This window comes from Centruroides vittatus, unplaced genomic scaffold (assembly GCF_030686945.1).
Source record: "Centruroides vittatus isolate TY-2023 unplaced genomic scaffold, ASM3068694v2 contig_1168, whole genome shotgun sequence".
Lineage (NCBI taxonomy): Eukaryota > Metazoa > Arthropoda > Arachnida > Scorpiones > Buthidae > Centruroides > Centruroides vittatus.
Genome location: NW_027120749.1, coordinates 531,640 through 551,471, shown reverse-complemented (window position 1 = coordinate 551,471; position 19,832 = coordinate 531,640). Strand labels below are relative to the sequence as shown.

General features: G+C 28.2%; 1 protein-coding gene across 1 annotated transcript in view; it reads right to left on the bottom strand.

Moving 5' to 3' along the window:
- Positions 1-19,832, bottom strand: part of Mondo (MLX interacting protein mondo) — a 105,356-nt gene that overhangs the window by 61,379 nt on the left and 24,145 nt on the right. Inside the window, exons 2-4 of the mRNA XM_067278020.1 lie at positions 9,992-10,098; positions 3,596-3,669; positions 792-923 (exon numbers count right to left, since the gene is read on the bottom strand). Coding sequence (XP_067134121.1) covers positions 792-923; positions 3,596-3,669; positions 9,992-10,098 — 313 coding nt within the window. The remainder of the gene's footprint in view (positions 1-791; positions 924-3,595; positions 3,670-9,991; positions 10,099-19,832) is intronic.

Sequence of the window (19,832 nt, the reverse complement as noted above, 5' to 3'; positions counted from 1 at the left end):
ACTGTGTGAAATCTTTTGTAGATAGCACTTAGCTATTGATGTGATTCAAAATCACAATACTGCATCAATTGATATCTATCAAGTGTGGTTAGATTCAATAAAAGAATGAAAAGTGTCAGAAAACAACATCTCCAATTACTTTTACTTGAACATGTTTACTTTATGAATATAAATTTGGCATAAAGATTCAAAAGTAGCTTGCAAGATATGCATAGTATTTGGAGAAAATACAAGATAATACAAGGCTTTATATGATACAGATGACCTAAAGGCTTCCCAGTCTTGGTTGCAAAATTTTATAGAATTTTCCATAAAGGCTTACCTTTAGGCTATGTTTTTGCTTCTGACAACAAAGAATTTTATAAGAGAGAGATTTAAAAACTTGTTTCTCATTGGAAAAAAACAAAAGAGTGTTCACTGTTTATGAATATATTTAATTTTATCTCAAAAATACTTCATGAACTATTTTAAATACCTGATGTATTCATTCAAATAATTCCAAAGTTTTATTGTTTGAAGAAATTAATTATTATTTAATAATTATAAAATAATAACTGCATCATTTGAAAAATTATATTTGATTTAAAACTTTAATTATCATGATAAATCTTAGTGTGTACTGAATGGATGAATAACATTTCTTTTTTAAAAGTAATTCTAATTCTCTCCTGAAGCAATTATACAATGAATAGAAACATAACACAAACTGTAAATGAATACTGTTTACCAAATCTTTTACATGTTTACTTTCAATATCATATTTATAAATATTAGTATAAAAATATACTTACACAATTATTTTCAGGACTGGATTTTCGTTGTTTTGATCTGAAGCGATCCTTGAAGTACATTCTTCTCTTTTTATATTCAGCAGCAATAGAAGATACTTTTGATTTCCACAGATTTTCTTCTACAACCATTACCTTTCAAAGTAAATAGACTTCACTCAATAATAATTAGAAATTAAAATCTTAACATGAATCAATTTATAAAATTCTATATGCAAATTAAAAAAGAAAACAATACCATATAGGGTGAATCAAAATAAAGTATTCCTATTTAGAGAAATCTGCAGAAAGGCCAGTATACAGAATGCTGTCATACTTGATGTGTTTACTTTCCAAATTGCAAAGAAATCTTAGCAATAAAATTAATTCAAATACCCATCAATAGGGAAAATGGGGTTCTGTAATATCAGCTTTTAATCCTGCTAACAGCAAACACATTGGTCATTGAATTGATAGATAATTCTTGATAGTTGGTCTGAAGTCTCTATCAGCTGTTTGAAATATCTAACCAATTTTATATATTGTATTAATGTATGAATGCTAAAGAATCCATTTATGAACTTTGTATGTCATTGAGTTTAGTTCAATTCTCAATCATACATCTATCCACTTCACTCTGCTATAATCTCTTCTTGCTTATAGCATCAAATTTCCACTATTAGTGAGTATTTGAAATATTTTTTTTTATTGACAAAATTCAAAATTCTTTCCATGATCTGGAAAGTGTATACACTAAATATGATAGTATTTTGCTCACTGGGTCTCTTTGCAGACTGTTCTGATAGGGAGAATTTGAATCATCCTGTATATGGAAAATCATGTTAAAATATTTGTGTAAAGCTTCTATTAAAATATCAAAAACAAGAATAATACACTAAATAAAAAAATTACAGAATGAATGAAATTAAGAGATCTTGAGTCACAGACAATAAAATTAACAAAAATAAATAAAAATAAACAATGTGTTGAAAATATAACAAATAAATGTTTGAAAAATAAGTGAAAAAAGTTAAAATTTAATTCATTGTAAATAAAATTTTAAATATGAAAAGTAAAAAATATAAAATAAATAAATAAAATGATTTTTACCAATGGGAATTCTCATCACAAAGCTGCATTAACTAGGTTCACCCTACTTCAATTTTATTCATTTATAATTATGATATCGTTTTAACTAGTTAGAAAAATGTTTAATCATTCACTCTTTGTTGTTTTATATTTATGGGTCATTTTATTTAAAACATGAATTTAGAATTTGTTTAGTCTTTTTAAATATCTTTTTTGAATCTAAATATTGTTCAATGTCATATGTCATTGATGGTTGTATGAATGTTCTGAAACTTAACATTTCAATATGTAACATGGTGTTCTCAGAATTTTTTCCAGGTGATCAATAAAAACTGCTGAGTGGATCTTCCTTATATAAATAATCTTGTTCTATCTTAAAGAAGGTTATTGACAACAGCTTTGATGTTTCAGTTTGAAATTGGAGATCCTGTTGTTTTTGAATTATCATCACTTTTTGGCCACTTTTTTGTTTTTAAAAAAAGCTAAGTAAATTAGTCTGATTTGACTTCTTTTTTTATGTCACTCATTTAGGGATTTTTATTAATTTTTAATAGAAGTAAAAATGTTCAAACTTCTACAAAAATACATTTTTTAAAACTTGATGAATAAAGAGAACAGTGTTATAAATAAATTTTTTAAAAAAACACTGTGACTATTCTACTCTATTTTCATATCAGACTTGTCTTTTTTGTTCATCTGCATTAACCTTAATTTGCTTGTGTTGACATAGTATGATGTAACCATGAGCAAAAACATCTGAAAATAAATGTGAAAAAATAAAAATTTTATTTAACTATATAAAAGAGATAAATCTGCAGAGACTTCTTTTTTTGCTATGACATCATGATTTTTAATCTCTTGTTTTATAAGATTTAAACATAAGAAATAACAATACTAATAATAATGCTAATGATATGGTAAAATAATAAAATAATTATGTTATACATAAAAAATTTACAATTGTGAAGAACCAAACCCATATTGTGTAGCTACAGAGCCTAGCATCTTATCATTTGGCTTTCGTTGTTCTGAGAAATCACAGAACTTCCAGACTTATAAACTAAACACTCAATTATTTGAAAACTCTTCAGAAATGGGTCATATTATTTGAACAAGGAGCTGTGTGTTTAGGGTTATGTTTCATTCAAATCTGTGACCTGAACATCTGACCCTCTCTTTGTTAGTAGACACACCTTATATGTATGAATAAAACAATGTGAAAAAAACTGTCTGAAGATCAGAAGACATTACATTACATTCTATGAGCTCATTATATAATATATATATATAAAGCAGTTTTGTTTACAAATAACAGTTTTTTTTAATAGTGTACAATATATTTTTGATCTATTTCTTTATTTCAAATAGTTAGTAAAAATAATACCTTTAATTTTGGCCAAATATAGATACTTATATTTATAAAAATCTTTGGCTTCATTTTAAATTTTAATGAAACCTTTGTGATTCAAATTTGTCAAGCCTGATTTATACTATCTATTGCTATTTTCAATGCAGTTGCATTACAAATAGCAATAGATAGTAAATTTAGTTGCCTTACAGTCCTTAATTGTACTTTATTATAAATTGTCTATGTGGACTTAATACATTAAGTCCTATTAATATATAAAAGTATATAAAGTCCTATTAATATGTTAAGTCCACATAGACAATTTATAATAAAGCAATAGATAATATTTATTACATCTCATTTTAATACAAATTTAATTTTAAAAAATTACCTCTGATTTATTATGAACATCTGAATCCAACGGAGATGCAAATTGGCATACAGAAGGCTTCCTTTTAGAAATAACTAAAAAATATATAAAAAAATTAAAATTTTCAGTCATACAGTAATATCACAGATATTGTTATCAGTTGTCTAATCTTAATAAAAATTGGCATACCCAAAAACATATAAGTTAAAATGCACTTATAAAATTGTATTTACCAAAATCAGAGTTTTGATTATAAGTATCATTATCTTTAGGTAAACATGCACTTACAAGCTGTCTTTTCAAGTTTTCAGGCTCAACATTAGCTGATAATATGTAATTTTTATAGTCTTAAAACAGTGCTTTAAATATTAAATGTTAATTCTTATCTGCAAATAATACAGTAATCTAAACTGCTGGCATTTCTTACTTTTCAGGTTTTCATTCCTTTGCAATGAAAACCTGAGGCTGCTAGTTTTTGACAAAATCAAGTGACTTGTCCTCTGTAAAAATGATGACTACAATTCTAGAGCAATGCAGTTTTTGCAGCAATCTGGTTCTAGTCTATTAAATATTGACCCCACTCCAGTGGTGCTAAGATTAATTCAAAAAGTCATCATACGACTGGTCTGTTGTCTACACTGTCTGGACTTCTTCATCCATCAACAAATGTGTCTTGCCCACGGCTCTTTTTCGAAGTAAAAATTAATAAGCCTGAATGGCCTCTATATCCTTTGTTCAACAAACATACCTACCCAATGTACCATTTTTTGGAGAAGACCTTGGCTACATAGCTCACTACAATTGTTCCCAACTCCAATTTTGTTCTCTTCAATGTTACAAGCTAAAACAAGTATTGTTAACAGATTGGATTTGATTCCAGCAAAGACTTTTCAGTTTTACAAGATTAATGTAAATTTGCTCTATCCATCCATACTGAATGTTGAAACTACAATGCTTGCTAACACCCTTTTGCTAGAAAGAGCTTTCACAGTTCAACATATACTTGGTATATGGAAAGATCACCTTCTGGTCACTCAACCTAATATGTGTGCATTTCACAATGATTTCATCTTTTAAATTTGTATGCTGTTGTATTTTTAGAATACATATTCATTTATATCTATGTTTTTCTAATCTAAAGATGACCATTTAAAACAGAAGAAAGCATTTGTTTTTGTTCTAATATATTCATTTTTTGCTGGTTTTTGGTGTTTACATGTATTTATTATTATTTATTACTAAATTACACCAGTATTATAATAAACACTGAACTATAAACACATACTAATATGATAATTCCCTTTGGATGGAGTAATTTCACTGTCAAATAATAAAGCAAATTCTCACTTGACTTTGTTAATAAGTTCTTGGAAATTGCAATGTGAAATAAAATGATATATAACAAAATCATTTTGCCATGGACTAATTGATATAAACAAGATTTAAATTTAGTTAATATTTGCCTGTGCATAGCCATGGCTACTGGAGTAAAATTTTCACTTTTTTGTCCAAATTAAAAAAAAAAAAATTCCTTTGGTGTCAAAATTCTCAGTAGAACCTTGGTGTGTGCATAAATTATGTTTAGGAAAATATAATTAACTCTCAAAAAAGCATTATTCAAAAAATGAAAGTATTGACTTTTGCCTCTTTGATGCTTAGTAATAAAAAGTATTTTGATGTTTTTGGGTGCTGTTTTTTGGAATATAAAGCTACACAGTTGCTTGATATTTTTCCAGAGTTTGGTGAATTTTGGTTGAACTACAAAAAGTTATCCAAGTTCTAAGAAAAAAAAAAACAGATTTTATGTCCCTTATCTCCACTAGATGGCAGCACATTACCTAGATGTTCAATTGCCTTGCTATAACAACAGGAAGCTTCTGGAACAATATGAACTTTGTCATTTTTTTTTTAAGGTGTGGGCTTTTTGATTTCATTTTAGTACTATAATACAGTCAATTCCATTTAATTGGGCCACTGGTTAATTGGAGCAATTGCTTTTTTGGGCCAAATCTCAAAGAATAGAAACCAAACTAATAAACTAATACATAATTTAATTGTTTAATTGGGACAGTAGCAGAAAAGAAATTTAGCAATTTTGATATATTTTAGGGATTTTCCAAAAATATGTTAAAACTACATACACTAATGTTGTGTAGGCCTAATGGTTGGTGGAGACAAAGTAATTTTGTCTTTTGCTTTGGTGGTTTGGTTTTTCCAGAGGGGGTCAACATAGTGGGACTTATCACACCAGGACCCATCTGAGGCAGACCTGAATGAGAGCTACTGACCCTGCTTTGGATTGGACCAGCTCAACTCCTTCCTCTCATCCCATCCGAAATTTTCAACTTTTATGTAACTATTTCAAATATATGTTTTTTAGTCATGTCAAGCAACTCACTGACATTATGCTTCAGATGCAGTTCCCTCATTCCAGACCGGACAAAATCTTAAACGCAGCAGCTTTTAACAAGCGACTCCAATTTATCCAAGACTTCCTGGCTAAATGCAAACTGATTTTATTTTATTATTCTTTTATTTCTTAATTTTTAGTTTCATTTACTTCACTTTAGTTTAGTTTAATTTCTTTATTACATTTTTCTTTTTTATCCATATTTTTCATCATATTTTTTTCTTTTCTCAACAATAAATCACTTATAATCTTTCATTTGTCACATATTACTGCTCAAACTGCTCGGCCAGGCTAACTACATCAATAAACATCGTCTTGAGTTTCTGGATGTCACCTATCTAGTATTTTAATTAGAATGTGTTTGCAACTTCTTGCATTTATTTTCCATCTCATAGAATCAATTTTACTGTTTATAAAAAAAATTCAACAATTGTAAGGAGTCGATTCTAAACTATTCTATTTTGTTTGGGTATTATTTTTAGTTCATCATTCCATTTATTTTGGGGCATTTTATTTCATTAAGGATAGACTACTGCACCTCCCAAGACAAAATTTTAAAAGTTAAAACTCACCTTATGATGACTATGGACAAAAAAAAATGACATCATCATCTCAAAACGACATCTCAGGGATGGGAAACTTCCACAGGAAGTTATAAGAATGATCTCCAACCCCCAAATTGTTACAGGACATTAAAAAAAACATATTATAAAATTGTGAAGGAGATGGCATGAGTAAAAAAACCGACTACTAAAACAAATAAAATGTTACTGTGTAAGTATGTAAATAGGGCAAGTCAGCAGATACATTTTAACATAATTACACCTGTTGCATAAAAAGGAGACAAAGAGATGACTCAGACAAGGTGAAGCTTAGATTCAAATGAGGTGGTGCTAAGAATCGAGTGATCAACAAAAAGTTTCTAAGTTCCAGTTCAGGGTCCAGTAACAGAGTTTTGGTGATGCATAATCAAATTTGTAAGATTCATTGTATTTTTTTGATAAAATTGATACATTTGTAAATGATTACAAATGTATTTAGTATCTTCCCTCAACAGTGTTATAATGAAGCAATGTTAAATTAGAACTTGCTATGTATTCAAAATTAAAATGCAAATACAAATTATAAACTTCCATTTATGGAAATATGTATTTGTGTAGTACAATGAGATATATGTAAACCTAGAAAGATGTAACAATGCATTTTAAAGTAACTGATACATTATGTTTGTGTGCACTATCCACAGCTTGGTGTTCTTTCTTTGAACTAATATAAAGTTTTCCTTCTTTTTCTTACACTGTGGAGAGTTCTGACTTGTAAGATTTATATATTTCACTGTACCACACAAATACATACTTCCATAAATAGAAGTTTATAATTTGAACTTTTATTTTTATTTTCAAAAGATAACCCAATATTTTATCTAACTGAACATGTATATTCAAAAATTGTGTGTGCTATTAAAAATAAAAATATCTTTTAAAAATTACCAAAATATCCAGAGAACAACCCATAGGTCATTATGTTTTAAAATCAATTTGAAAGTGGACATGAAAGTTAATTCTAAATTATATACAAGCTCAGAACGTTCATTGATGATAACCGTTGAAAATGGATGAAAATGTTTGTTTAAAAGCAAATTAATTGCTGGTTTGTGGGTAATTGCTTATTTTGTTTAATTTTATACCAGTAATATTGTGGTGATTACATCACTATTCATTACACTAGCTCATGCTACTACTATTTACACACTCATTACTATTTTGTTTCATTTTAAATTATATACAAGCTTACCCAACAACTTTTCTTTTCATTTTATTAAGAGCATCTTTAAAATCCTTTACATACAGTACATTTGCATCTGCCATTAAATTTTTTCTGGAAACCATAAAAAACAGGTACACGTATGCCTCACTTTAGTTCTTTCTTTTTTGTACATTAACTCATGATTTAATCGACACTATTGAACATAATTTGAAAGTTTGATTTTGAAAACAGATAAATTTCTGGTAATTTTCCATTTCTATATATATATATATATATATATATAACAACTGTCAGAGAACTATTTAGAAACCCACTGACAATTTTAGTGCATATTAATTCTTTAGAGTAAATAAAAGCTAGGCAATTAATGTTCAAACCCATTTCATTGGACATTGTACAACATATTTCAAATTTTTTAGTAAAATTATCAATGATTACATTAATGTCAATATTTACTGCTTATTTACAATCTGGTAGAGCAATCATTCCTGTCAATAGTCACATTGGTTACATTGCCATTTCAAACTCATTTTCATTCCAGATATAACTTTCTAAACATCAAATTTACTAAAAATATTATCCATATTTCATTTTTTCAATTTCTTAGCATATATTATTATTGTTGTTGTTATGTTTATAGTCTGTCCAATGAAAGATGACTTTTTCAAAGTCATTTTTGATGAGTGGTTAGTCAATTTAATTGACAATTAAGAACAAGTGGCTCAATAATTATAATATTAAATAGTAATTTTGATGACTAAAATAAATACATTTAAAATGATACTCCTAACTTGACTGTATAATGTTTCACATCATTACTTTCCAACATTTTGCAAATAAAACAAACTAAAAATAACTCATTATTACTTTTTTCATTTTTTTATAGAAATCCACTTTATATTAATTTAAGTAACATTTGTATACAATTGAAAATACAGTAAAACATTGATAAGTGGTCATTTAGAAGAGTGAAAAATATTGACCAATTAAACAGAGTGACCTCTAAACCAAAGCCTATATACCACGTAGCTGATGTTCCATACATACAGTACCTTTATTGTATGCATTTGAATAAAATTATATTCTTATTACTGCAAATAATAGACATTTATTATTTAAATTTTAATTCTAATAAACACAGCTTATCCTATTTTAAGAATTATGGAAAAGATTGTTCAATTTTCATTTGAAAGCTTCTATTAATAGAATTAATTTTATATTCTAAAGCTGTTAATGATCTAAAATCATCATCTGTTGTTTTCAGAATGGAAACAAGTTTCTTAAAAGGAAGCAAGTCTGCAATGCTTCTAGACTTGTACTTTATTAGATGGAGGAACTACATCACCATCTTTACTGTAAACCTATGTATTTCTCATCTAACCTGAGTTATTAATTCTTCTATATAGCTTGTGAATATATTTCAATATTTCAACATCAATGTCTATGTATGTACTGTACTTTCATTAGGAATAGGGTATTTATCAAACAGTTCTTTTCACAAACTTGATAAGACATCAGAATCCCAATCTTAAAATTCAGTCTCATTGAAACAAACTAAGTGCTTTTCTATTGTTTTCTCAACTAAAAATCCTGCTTGCTTGAAAGAATAATTTTCAATAGTTGAAGTTGAAACAAAATTACAACTTTTTTGTATGTAATTTTGTAGCATCCAAAATGGGAAACATCAAATTTCTTATTTCGTTCAATTGATTTTAAAAGATCTTTTACAAGAAGTTTTTATAATAATTAAGTTTAAAATTTCAAATAACTCCTTGATCAAGTGATTGAAGTAGTTCCATTACATTTGAAGTAGTGAAATTAATTCAGTAGCTTTTCAATTTTCTACTTGTATGTAAGCAATACAATTATCAATAATAAAAGCTACTTTTATTTTCTGCTGCAAAATATTTCTCTATCTAAGTGACATTCTTGCAACAGCAACTTCTGAGATGCAGGGTACAAGTTATACAAAGGAAATAATGGTATATAAAATTTTATATAATGTTTAATATTTAGTGATATTTTTAAATCTGAAAAAGCAGTCATCTATTGATTCCATTTCTTTACTAAAATGAACTGAATGTGTCAAACAAGTTTTTAAAATGTAAAACAGTTAAAATTTTTTGGGAATTTTTAGAATATATATCACAATTGCTATATTTGTTATTTTTAATAAATGTAAAATTAAAAACTAACAATGGAAAATAATTTAAAATAATAAGATTAGAAAAATAGCTTACATTGTATGTGCCAGGCTCTCCAAATAATATTATTCAGACGAATTTTATCTTTAAGTCGCAATTTTAATCCTTTGAAAGTTTTCCATCTTGGGGAAGTCAATTTTCCACTGAAATTATTTTTTTAAAATAATTAAAATTATTACATACAATGTAATAATAGTTATGTTAAAGCATTATTGAATATAAAAGACAAAAATATACAAAAATCACTGGTAATTCTGGTAATTCTGATAAAAATATATTATTATTATATTCAATATAAGAAAATAATTTGAAATTTGAATAACATGAAAATAAAAATTGTTATATTAAGCAAGACAATTCTAAAATAAATAATGCAATAAAAATATTCTCTTATTTTTAGTGACATAAAAAATAACTGACATTTCTCTGTCTTCAATGAATGTCTGAAAATATCCTATCAATTTTAAATTTCAATATCTCAGAATTTGATCAGGCATATTTTAATAGCTAAAAAAATTCCAGTTACTGTATATAAGTTAATTTTATTATATGTACTGTACAGTACATATATATTATAAATTATTTTATATTAATTTATAAGCAATGTATTATGAAAATTCTCCAAATGTAAACATTTATTCAATAAATACCTTGATTGAAAAGTGGAAATCAATTCTCGTAATGATATACAGTATATATATATATATATATTTGATGTGTGTGTACACGTACATGTACAGTACTTGTGTTGTATGTGTGTGTGTGCATACATATAAAAAAAATGAAGCTTGAAGAAAAAAAAATAATGGTATTGTAAAGAACAAACAACAGTGACTCATTAAAGAAAACTGCACTAGAATTTGGTATCAAGCCAACAATAGTCAGAGATTGGAAGATCTGTTAAGAAAACACTGTTCATCAAAATAAAATTATTTTAAACCTAGACTATTCCAAAATTATTGCAAAGCATAAATAATTCTTTTCAATATACTGTAAATCAATTTAAAGAATAAAATAAAACAATTTGCCAGTTGTTTTTAGATAACTTGCTTAATGATTGTTCATATCCATGAGTTTATAATTTTTTTTTAATACTAACTAATGCACCCAGAAATGTTCCATTTAAGCTTCTGTCACAATGTCAACAAATATCATCTTTTTCTTTTGATCCTCTTATAATTAAATTTTTTAAAATTTTTATTTAATTTTTCAAAAACATTTGTAAAGATTTAAAAAATGTGCTCAATTGATGAAAGAAAGAGATTCTTAATAAAACAATCTGTAGCAAAACAATTTAATGTGATATACAGTCAAACCTGTTTTTATGCGGGGGATAGGGACCGCATTAAAAAAAACGCATAAAAAAAATCTCACAAAACTTCACGAACGGCTGTAAATAATAGTTTTCGCAACACAATTAAAAAATATTTTTTTTATGCGGTCAACAGGGACCGCATAAAAAAAGTCTCACATAGAAAATAACTCAAAACCATACGAAATAGAATTTATTGACAACAGATGTCAGCACTTGACTGCATCGTCTGGTCTATCGTCTGTTTTACATATTTTTGTCCAGGTGGTGTTTTGTTGACTTAAAAAGTAAATTATTTCATTTTTCGCATATTCATGCAATAATATTACTATAATAAGTGCATTTATGCTATAATAAGTTTATTTAGCTATAATAAGTCAACGTAAGACATGATGAATCGCACGAGACTAGTCGCCAACTATACCGCACAAATTAAAAATTCGCATTAAAAAAAATCGCACAAATAAAAATCGCACATAAAAACAGGTTTGACTGTATTTCGAGGAAACATTGAAATTAGATGTAAAATAAGATTTTAAAAATATTTTTAAAGTATTCATGCATCGTCACATTTTATATTAAAGGTAATAAAATGAATTACTGGTATTTGGGTGAAAGGACAGTAGCTGATTAAATGGTAATAACTGTTTAGCCAATTTTAGCCAGTTGTATCTCATTTTTTAGATTATATGTTCTTAATAATTAGATTGTTTTATTAATTTACTATTTTCAAAACAGAAATAACTGAATGTGAAATTAAATATGTTATTGTTTTCAGTGACAGATTGGTCTGTAAGTAGTGATGTCACAGATTCATTTGGCTAAAATGAACATTTATGGCCATTTAAAAGAAACTTATGGATTTTCACAAATTTTTTCTATAAAATGCAATCGAACAGATTCATAGGAAAGAATATAAATAAAAACAAAGATAAATTTTCCAAAAAAAATTTTAGAGAAAAGAAGACAAAATTCAACAACATTACATATCTATATATAAACATACCCAGACCCAGTGCCACAAACAAAATTTTCCTTTTATTAACCTTAAACTGCTTTAGAATAGTCATATACAGTAATACCTTGGTTTTCGTTAACTTCAGTTATCGTCGATTTTTTCTGTGAAAAATTTGTCTGTTTTTGTCAGTTGCCTTGGATTTTGTCAGCATGCCCACATGACCTCACTGCTAATTTTGCAAAAACAAAGGGCGATCCAAGCATTTTTCTGCTCAGAGTGGTGTTGTTTCTCGTTGTGTGAGCATTATTACCCTGCGCCTCTAGCCAAATAATTCAATTGCTTTCCTTTCCTTTTTGATCCATCATAAGAGCAAAGAAAGTTTCCAGAGCCAGCAGCCCTTCGAAGAAGAAGGGCTGCTGGCTCTGGAACATGATCGAATTGAAAAAGGAAATCATTGAAAAATATGAGTGTAACATTAAGATTGCTGAAATCCACCGCTTTTATATTCATTTTATATTAATTTCTTATTGTTTTTAGTATTAAACACTATATTCATTCTTCATAAAATGTGTTTTTGGTATTTATTTTGGAGCATCTAGAATGAATTAATTGAATTTACATTGATTCATATAGAAATAATTGACTTGGTTTTTGTTGGTTTCAGATTTCGCTGATTGTTTTCCAACAGCTTATCAACAAAAACTGAGGTATCACTGTACTTCGACATTTAAAAGTTTCACATCCACAAGAGCCGAATTATCGGGCCAGAGTTGGCTATAATAAATAAATAATTAATAAGACAATTTGGCACTAGAGCTCGGCGTTAGGCGCCATCTCTTACTAAACTTAATAATTATAATTAAATTAAATAAATAATTTTAATAATTTGGAACTGGAGGAAAAGAAATCAGCCCGAAGCGGGACTCGAACCAAGGTCCGGGTAGCGTAACTGGTAATGTGTCTGCACGGATAGCAGAAGTTGCGGGTTCGAGTCCCGCTTCGGGCCGATTTCTTTTCCTCCAGTTCCAAATTATTAAAATTATTTATTTAATTTAATTATAATTATTAAGTTTAGTAAGAGATGGCGCCTAACGCCGAGCTCTAGTGCCAAATTGTCTTATTAATTATTTATTTATTATAGCCAACTCTGGCCCGATAATTTGGCTCTTGTGGATGTGTAGCTTTGTAACGGGTTAGTCGTTATTTATTTAAAAGTTTCAATTAACTTAGAAACCTATATCAGTTTAAAATAAACAAATAGCCTATACTTATATATTTTGCTTTTAAAAATTCTTAATATTACTATTTGTCAACTATAATGTAATTCTTTATGTATATTTTTGTATTTTAGGACCACTCACAGTGAAGAAATGCTGTACATCTAAAAACATTTCATTAACAAATATTTCTGATTCCTAGATAAAGAATAGATTTAAATTTATAAATTTTATGAAAATTTAAGAGTATTTTATCCTATAGATACAGATGCTCCTTAACTTACAATGTTTCAACATACAATATTTTGCACATATGATGGTTGATGCCAGTGAAGCAAAAGTGCAAAAAAACAGTTAGAATGTGAACTCTAGCTACTCTAATGATGCATTAATGATCTTTCTGGGCCCACTAGTGGCCAAGTGATTCTGTTCCCTGAACACTGGAAGTTCAGTCGTGGGTTCATGCCTCACCAGGACAAGCTGGCCAAGTAGAGTTTTCCGGGTTTTCTCCACGTTCGTAATGCCCAAACAGTGGTCATTTACCCTTATGAAGACCTCCTGGTAACATCCTATCCCACCTAGGCAGATCACCCAAGTGTTGCATTACCAAACTTAACAAACAAATAAACAATGATCTTTCTTGAAACTTTTTTATATATACCAACAAATATCTTCTTGTGTTTTACAATATACCCATTAAGTCTGTAAAATGCCTCACTGTGTCTCGATAAGAAACTTACGATAATATCTAAGCATGGCAGTTTACAGCAATCGCTCATGAATTTGGGCGAACCCTAACTCATGTTATGTACTGTATAATATGCAACATTACATACTGTATAACCTTGCATACAGTCTATTTTATTTATTTTTTATTTTTATTTTTGACTTATGATGTGTTTTTCAGAATATAACTTTTAAAAATAATTAAAATTATTACACACAACGTAATAATAGTTATGTTAAAGCATTATTGAATATAAAAGACAAAAATATACAAAAATCATTGGTAATTCTGATAAAATATATTATTATTATCTATATATATAAAAACGAATGTATGTCTGTCTGTGTGTGTGTGTGTCTGTGTGTGTGTCTGTGTGTGTGTCTGTCCTTCAAGCATTACCACACCATTTATCCGATTGCCATGAAACTTCGGGAAGTTGTTTAATACACTCCCGCGAAGGTTTGTGGCATATGTGAAGACCACCATTTCCCCCCTTTCAAAAATATATTTATATATGGATTAAGCCTTTCATGTCCAACAGATGGCGCTAACTTCCGACGACTTAAGTTTGCTTTTCTGTGAGGCATTATGCTTTTCTGTGAGAATAAACTAAAGCAGATCATTTTCTATCTATCTATATAAATAAAATATAACGTTTGTTTGTTCCTACCGATTCCTTTGAAATTTTGACACCACGTTGCATTCGAATACGCACATGTTTTTATATAATATACATGTCGAAATTCCCCCACTAGGGGAAGAGGGACAGGATTAAGGCTTACTGTGAAGAACTCGGCTTCTATTTATACTATTTTGCATGCGGTTTTTTTGCGTTTTTAATTGCGTTTTAATAGGTTACGTCAACAGAATATACACTAAAAAGGGATTTTTCAATATTTCTCAGCGGGGAAAGGGACAAGATTAAGGCTTACTGTGAAGAACTCGGCTTCTATTTATACTATTTTGCATGCGGTTTTTTGCGTTTTTAATTGCGTTTTAATAGGTTACGTCAACAGAATATACACTAAAAAGGGATTTTTCGATATTCCTCAGCGGGGAAAGGGACAAGATTAAGGCTTACTGTGAAGAACTCGGCTTCTATTTATACTATTTTGCATGCGGTTTTTTGCGTTTTTAATTGCGTTTTAATAGGTTACGTCAACAGAATATACACTAAAAAGGGATTTTTCGATATTTCTCAGCGGGGAAAGGGACAAGATTAAGGCTTACTGTGAAGAACTCGGCTTCTATTTATACTATTTTGCATGCGGTTTTTTGCGTTTTTAATTGCGTTTTAATAGGTTACGTCAACAGAATATACACTAAAAAGGGATTTTTCGATATTCCTCAGCGGGGAAAGGGACAAGATTAAGGCTTACTGTGAAGAACTCGGCTTCTATTTATACTATTTTGCATGCGGTTTTTTGCGTTTTTAATTGCGTTTTAATAGGTTACGTCAACAGAATATACACTAAAAAGGGATTTTTCGATATTTCTCAGCGGGGAAAGGGACAAGATTAAGGCTTACTGTGAAGAATCCGACTTTTATTATACTATTTTAGATGCGTGTTTGATTGCGTTTTAATAGGGTACGTCAAGAGAATGTACAATAAGAAGGGATTTTTTGAAATTCCCCCCACGGGGAAGGCGTTATACATTTATAATAGATACATTTTGAGCCACAGCAACGCATGGCCGGGTCTGCTAGTATTCAATATAAGAAAATAATTTGAAATTTGAACATGAAAATAAAAATTGTTATATTAAGAAAGAAATTCTGAAATAAGTAATACAATAAAAATATGATCTTATGTTATATCTTATGGTTTCTCCAGTTGCAAAATGCATTGTAAGTCAAGGAGAGACTGTATTTTAATTGTAATAACACACATACATTACAGTCCCTGGTAAAAAGTATTTGAACATGATATAAGAAAATAAAACTGTTTAGTTTGAGCTCATTTTACAAGAAAAATAAAAATGTAATGCTCAAAACAACAATACATGTTTTATTCATTGGGTTATTAAGTTCTTAAAAAATATAAATCTAAAAATAAAATATCTGATTTGATGAGGCCAGTGAAAGGCAAAATGCGCATGGATAAAAACGTAAAAATAAATGCTTAAAATTTGATTGTTATTTGTTTATTTTGCCTTAAAATCTCTCAAAATCAGATAGAACAAGTATTACATTACTTGCTAATTTTTCTAAGGTTATTTTATTTTTAGATTTATATTTTTTAAGAATTACTGCAACCGATCCCATTGCTTTTAAAATTTGGGTTATTAAATGTTTATCACTTTAATTTCAAATGAATAAACCAAACCATTTTCCAAAAAAAAATTTTTACATAAAGCAGCATTGGAAAAAAGTTTTTTAACATACAGGAAGTTTGAAAAAAGTATTTGAATGACAATAATAATTAAAGAATTGCATACAAAATAATAGAGTTTACTACTTGGTTTGTCCTCCTCTTGATCTTACTACAGCTTTTATGCATCGTGGTATTGTCAAAATTATTTCATTGAAGGTTTCTGAAGTTATTTTACTCCAGTTAATTTTAATGGCTTCTTTAAGTTCATCTTTATTAGTTAGTGCTCTTTCATCAACCAGCATTTTCAACTTTACCCATAAATTTCCAATAGAGTTTAAATCTGGGCTATTTGCTGGCCTGGTTAATGTTTTAACATCCTAATATTTCTAAAATTCTTTAATTAGTTTGTCAGGATGGCATGTGGCATTATCAACCTGAAAAACATCAACATCACTTCTGCTGTTAGGTCCTCATTAAGAATACATATACATGTATTTCCAGATCCAGTAGCCCCAAATCATTAAACATGTTGGAAACTTAATGTTCCTATTCAGGCAGTTTTCTTTAAATTTATCATCTGCACCTCTCCAAATGAATTTTCTTGCATCATCACAACATCCAATGCGTATACGACTCATCTGAAAAAATAACCTTTTTCCAGTCTTCTACAGTCGAATTTTTGGCTAGGTAAAATATCAGTTTACTTAGATAATGATACAAATACACCACTTAAAGCTAATGGTTTCTTCCATTCAAATTAGAATGTTCAAATGTATAAATTTAGAATAGTGTTCAAATACTTTTCTGCAATTTCCTGTATGTTCAAAAACTTTTTTCCAATACTGCTTTATGTGGGAAAATCATTTGGTTTACTCATTTGAAATTAAAGTAATAAACAGTTAATAACCTAATGAATAAAACATATATTTTTGTTTCAGCAGTACATTTTTGTTTTCTTGTAAAATGAGCTCAAACTAAACAGTTTTATTTTCTTATATCATGTTCATCGTGTTTACTTTTTTCTAGAGATTGTACATATATATAATTCATATTGTCTAAATTATTTTATTGATTTATAAATTTACTTTTAATGAATTTAGCTGAAAATCTAATATTTGTTTTATTTAACTCTTGATCTGAAAAAGGAAAATTAAATTTGGCAAACACAGCAAAAACGTAAGAAACATTAATATCAATTAATGTTCAATATCACTATTTTATCAATATAAAACACAGAAGTGAGATTGTAATGATTGTGCCAATATATTAATCATATTTTATACTGTTGCTGATAATGAATATACAAAGTTCAATGTTTAAAAAAAATTGAAATTATTAAATTATTAATAGAAACTAAAATATTACAGTAATTTACATTTGTAAATTCTTTCATATATACTGTATATATAAATTAGTTTAGTAATATTTTTATATGATGTTAATTTTTAAAATTATACAGAAAATATGAAAAAAAATCATAAACAAAATATTATTACAACATAACAAAGTTCAGATACAGGATATTAAAATTTGATATCCATTTTAAATTTAGAAAAAATGATTAAATTTCATTAACATATTAATTTCAAATCAATCAAAAAGTCAAAATGCTTGTTTTTACTAGTATATTTACTCGTCAATTGTAAAGATTAATGATCAAATAAAGTTTCCAGACATTTACAACTTTATATAACAGTAATAATCTGATAATTATTCAGATTTAAAAGTATGAATTCACAAAAAATTTTGATCATTACTAATATATGTTTTATATAATTATTAAATTATGTAAACAATACTTTATAAAATGTTCTTTTTAAAGTTATTTTTAACAACACTGAACAATCGTAAAATAACTTTAATTAAAAATATTTGATTTAGAGTCAGTATATAATCAACGTACAATAAAATATTAAGTGCTATTAAACACATTTTATTGTATAGTCAAAAACTAGTAGAATAAAGTGTTAACCATGGTGTAAAAATATAGATGATACCATTGCTATTGTTTGTGTGTCAAAAACTTGTCAAAAATGGTCATACTTCAGATGTTTGCCACCATGTGCCATCTTATCGGGAAGTCCATTTTGTATCGTTGTTTACCATTTACTATCACCTCGTTCGACAGTATTTGTAAGAAATTATTATAAAATCATGTCTTTTAAATGATGTGTGCATAATTGCAAAGGCAATTATTATCCAAAGAAAGAAATAGTAAATGTATTAAGACACCAAAAGATTTGGAATTGTTTTAAAAATGAAAAATGGAATTGTTTTAGAAATGAAATGAAAAATAAAAATGAAAAATGAAAAATGAGTCAGTTCTTGATCAGCAATACCGTGTGCTGATCAAGAACTGACTGAACACTACAATGTTAGTGAAAAGAATTTTGCTCTGAATCGAATTCTTCATTTGTGGAGAGTATATAAAGATGGAAAAGAAATCATCAGCATTCCTTATAAAACTCCTTCACAAACTAAGAATGCAGTGCCCAGTTTTTTCCAAATTGTCCATCATACCCTTCTAAACCCAGCACTTAGAAAATGTCTTTTAACTACCTTTATTATAGTTTATAAACTATTTAACCAACCCATAACCTAAAACATACTTCTAATTGCTGCATTTTTTCTACAGCTGTGTATAAAAATTATAACCAAATACTTTTCATTACAGTAGTTTTTTGGAACAATTAGAAGAGCTGGATATCAAAATAAATATCCTGCTTTTCCAACATTTTTGCAACTGTATAATAATATATATATTATATTAACTATGTATTGAACTATATACAGTAGACCCCCCCATAACATGGTAGATACGTTCCATGTTATATGAATCCGTGTTGTACGAGTCACTTAGACCAGTGGTCCCCAACCTTTTTATCGCCGTGGACAGGTCAACGTTTGATAATTTTTCCACGGCCTGCTGAGGGGGGGACATTGATTGTTTATATTTTAGATTGTTTTGATTTAATAATTTTAATTTAATTGTATTTAAACATGCCTTCAAAATAAAATACAGTTAAATAATTTTATATTCATTTTTGGTGTAACATTTTAACTCACGGTTTTAGGTGACGTCTCTCAGCCCCAGTTAACCTCTCGTCCATTGAAAGTCGCACAAACCCAAAATACACCACAGTAAATAAAATGGAAATAATTTAATGTTCCTTGGGCGGCCCAGTACCATTTGATCCATGGACCGATACCAGTCCGCGGACCGGGGGTTGGGGACCACTGACTTAGACTTTACAAATACGTGAGCCGTTCACAGCACCCAAAGCGATTAACATACTTGTTATATTTAAAATAACTTTCTTTAGAAATCAGGCTTAAGGCACTACATGA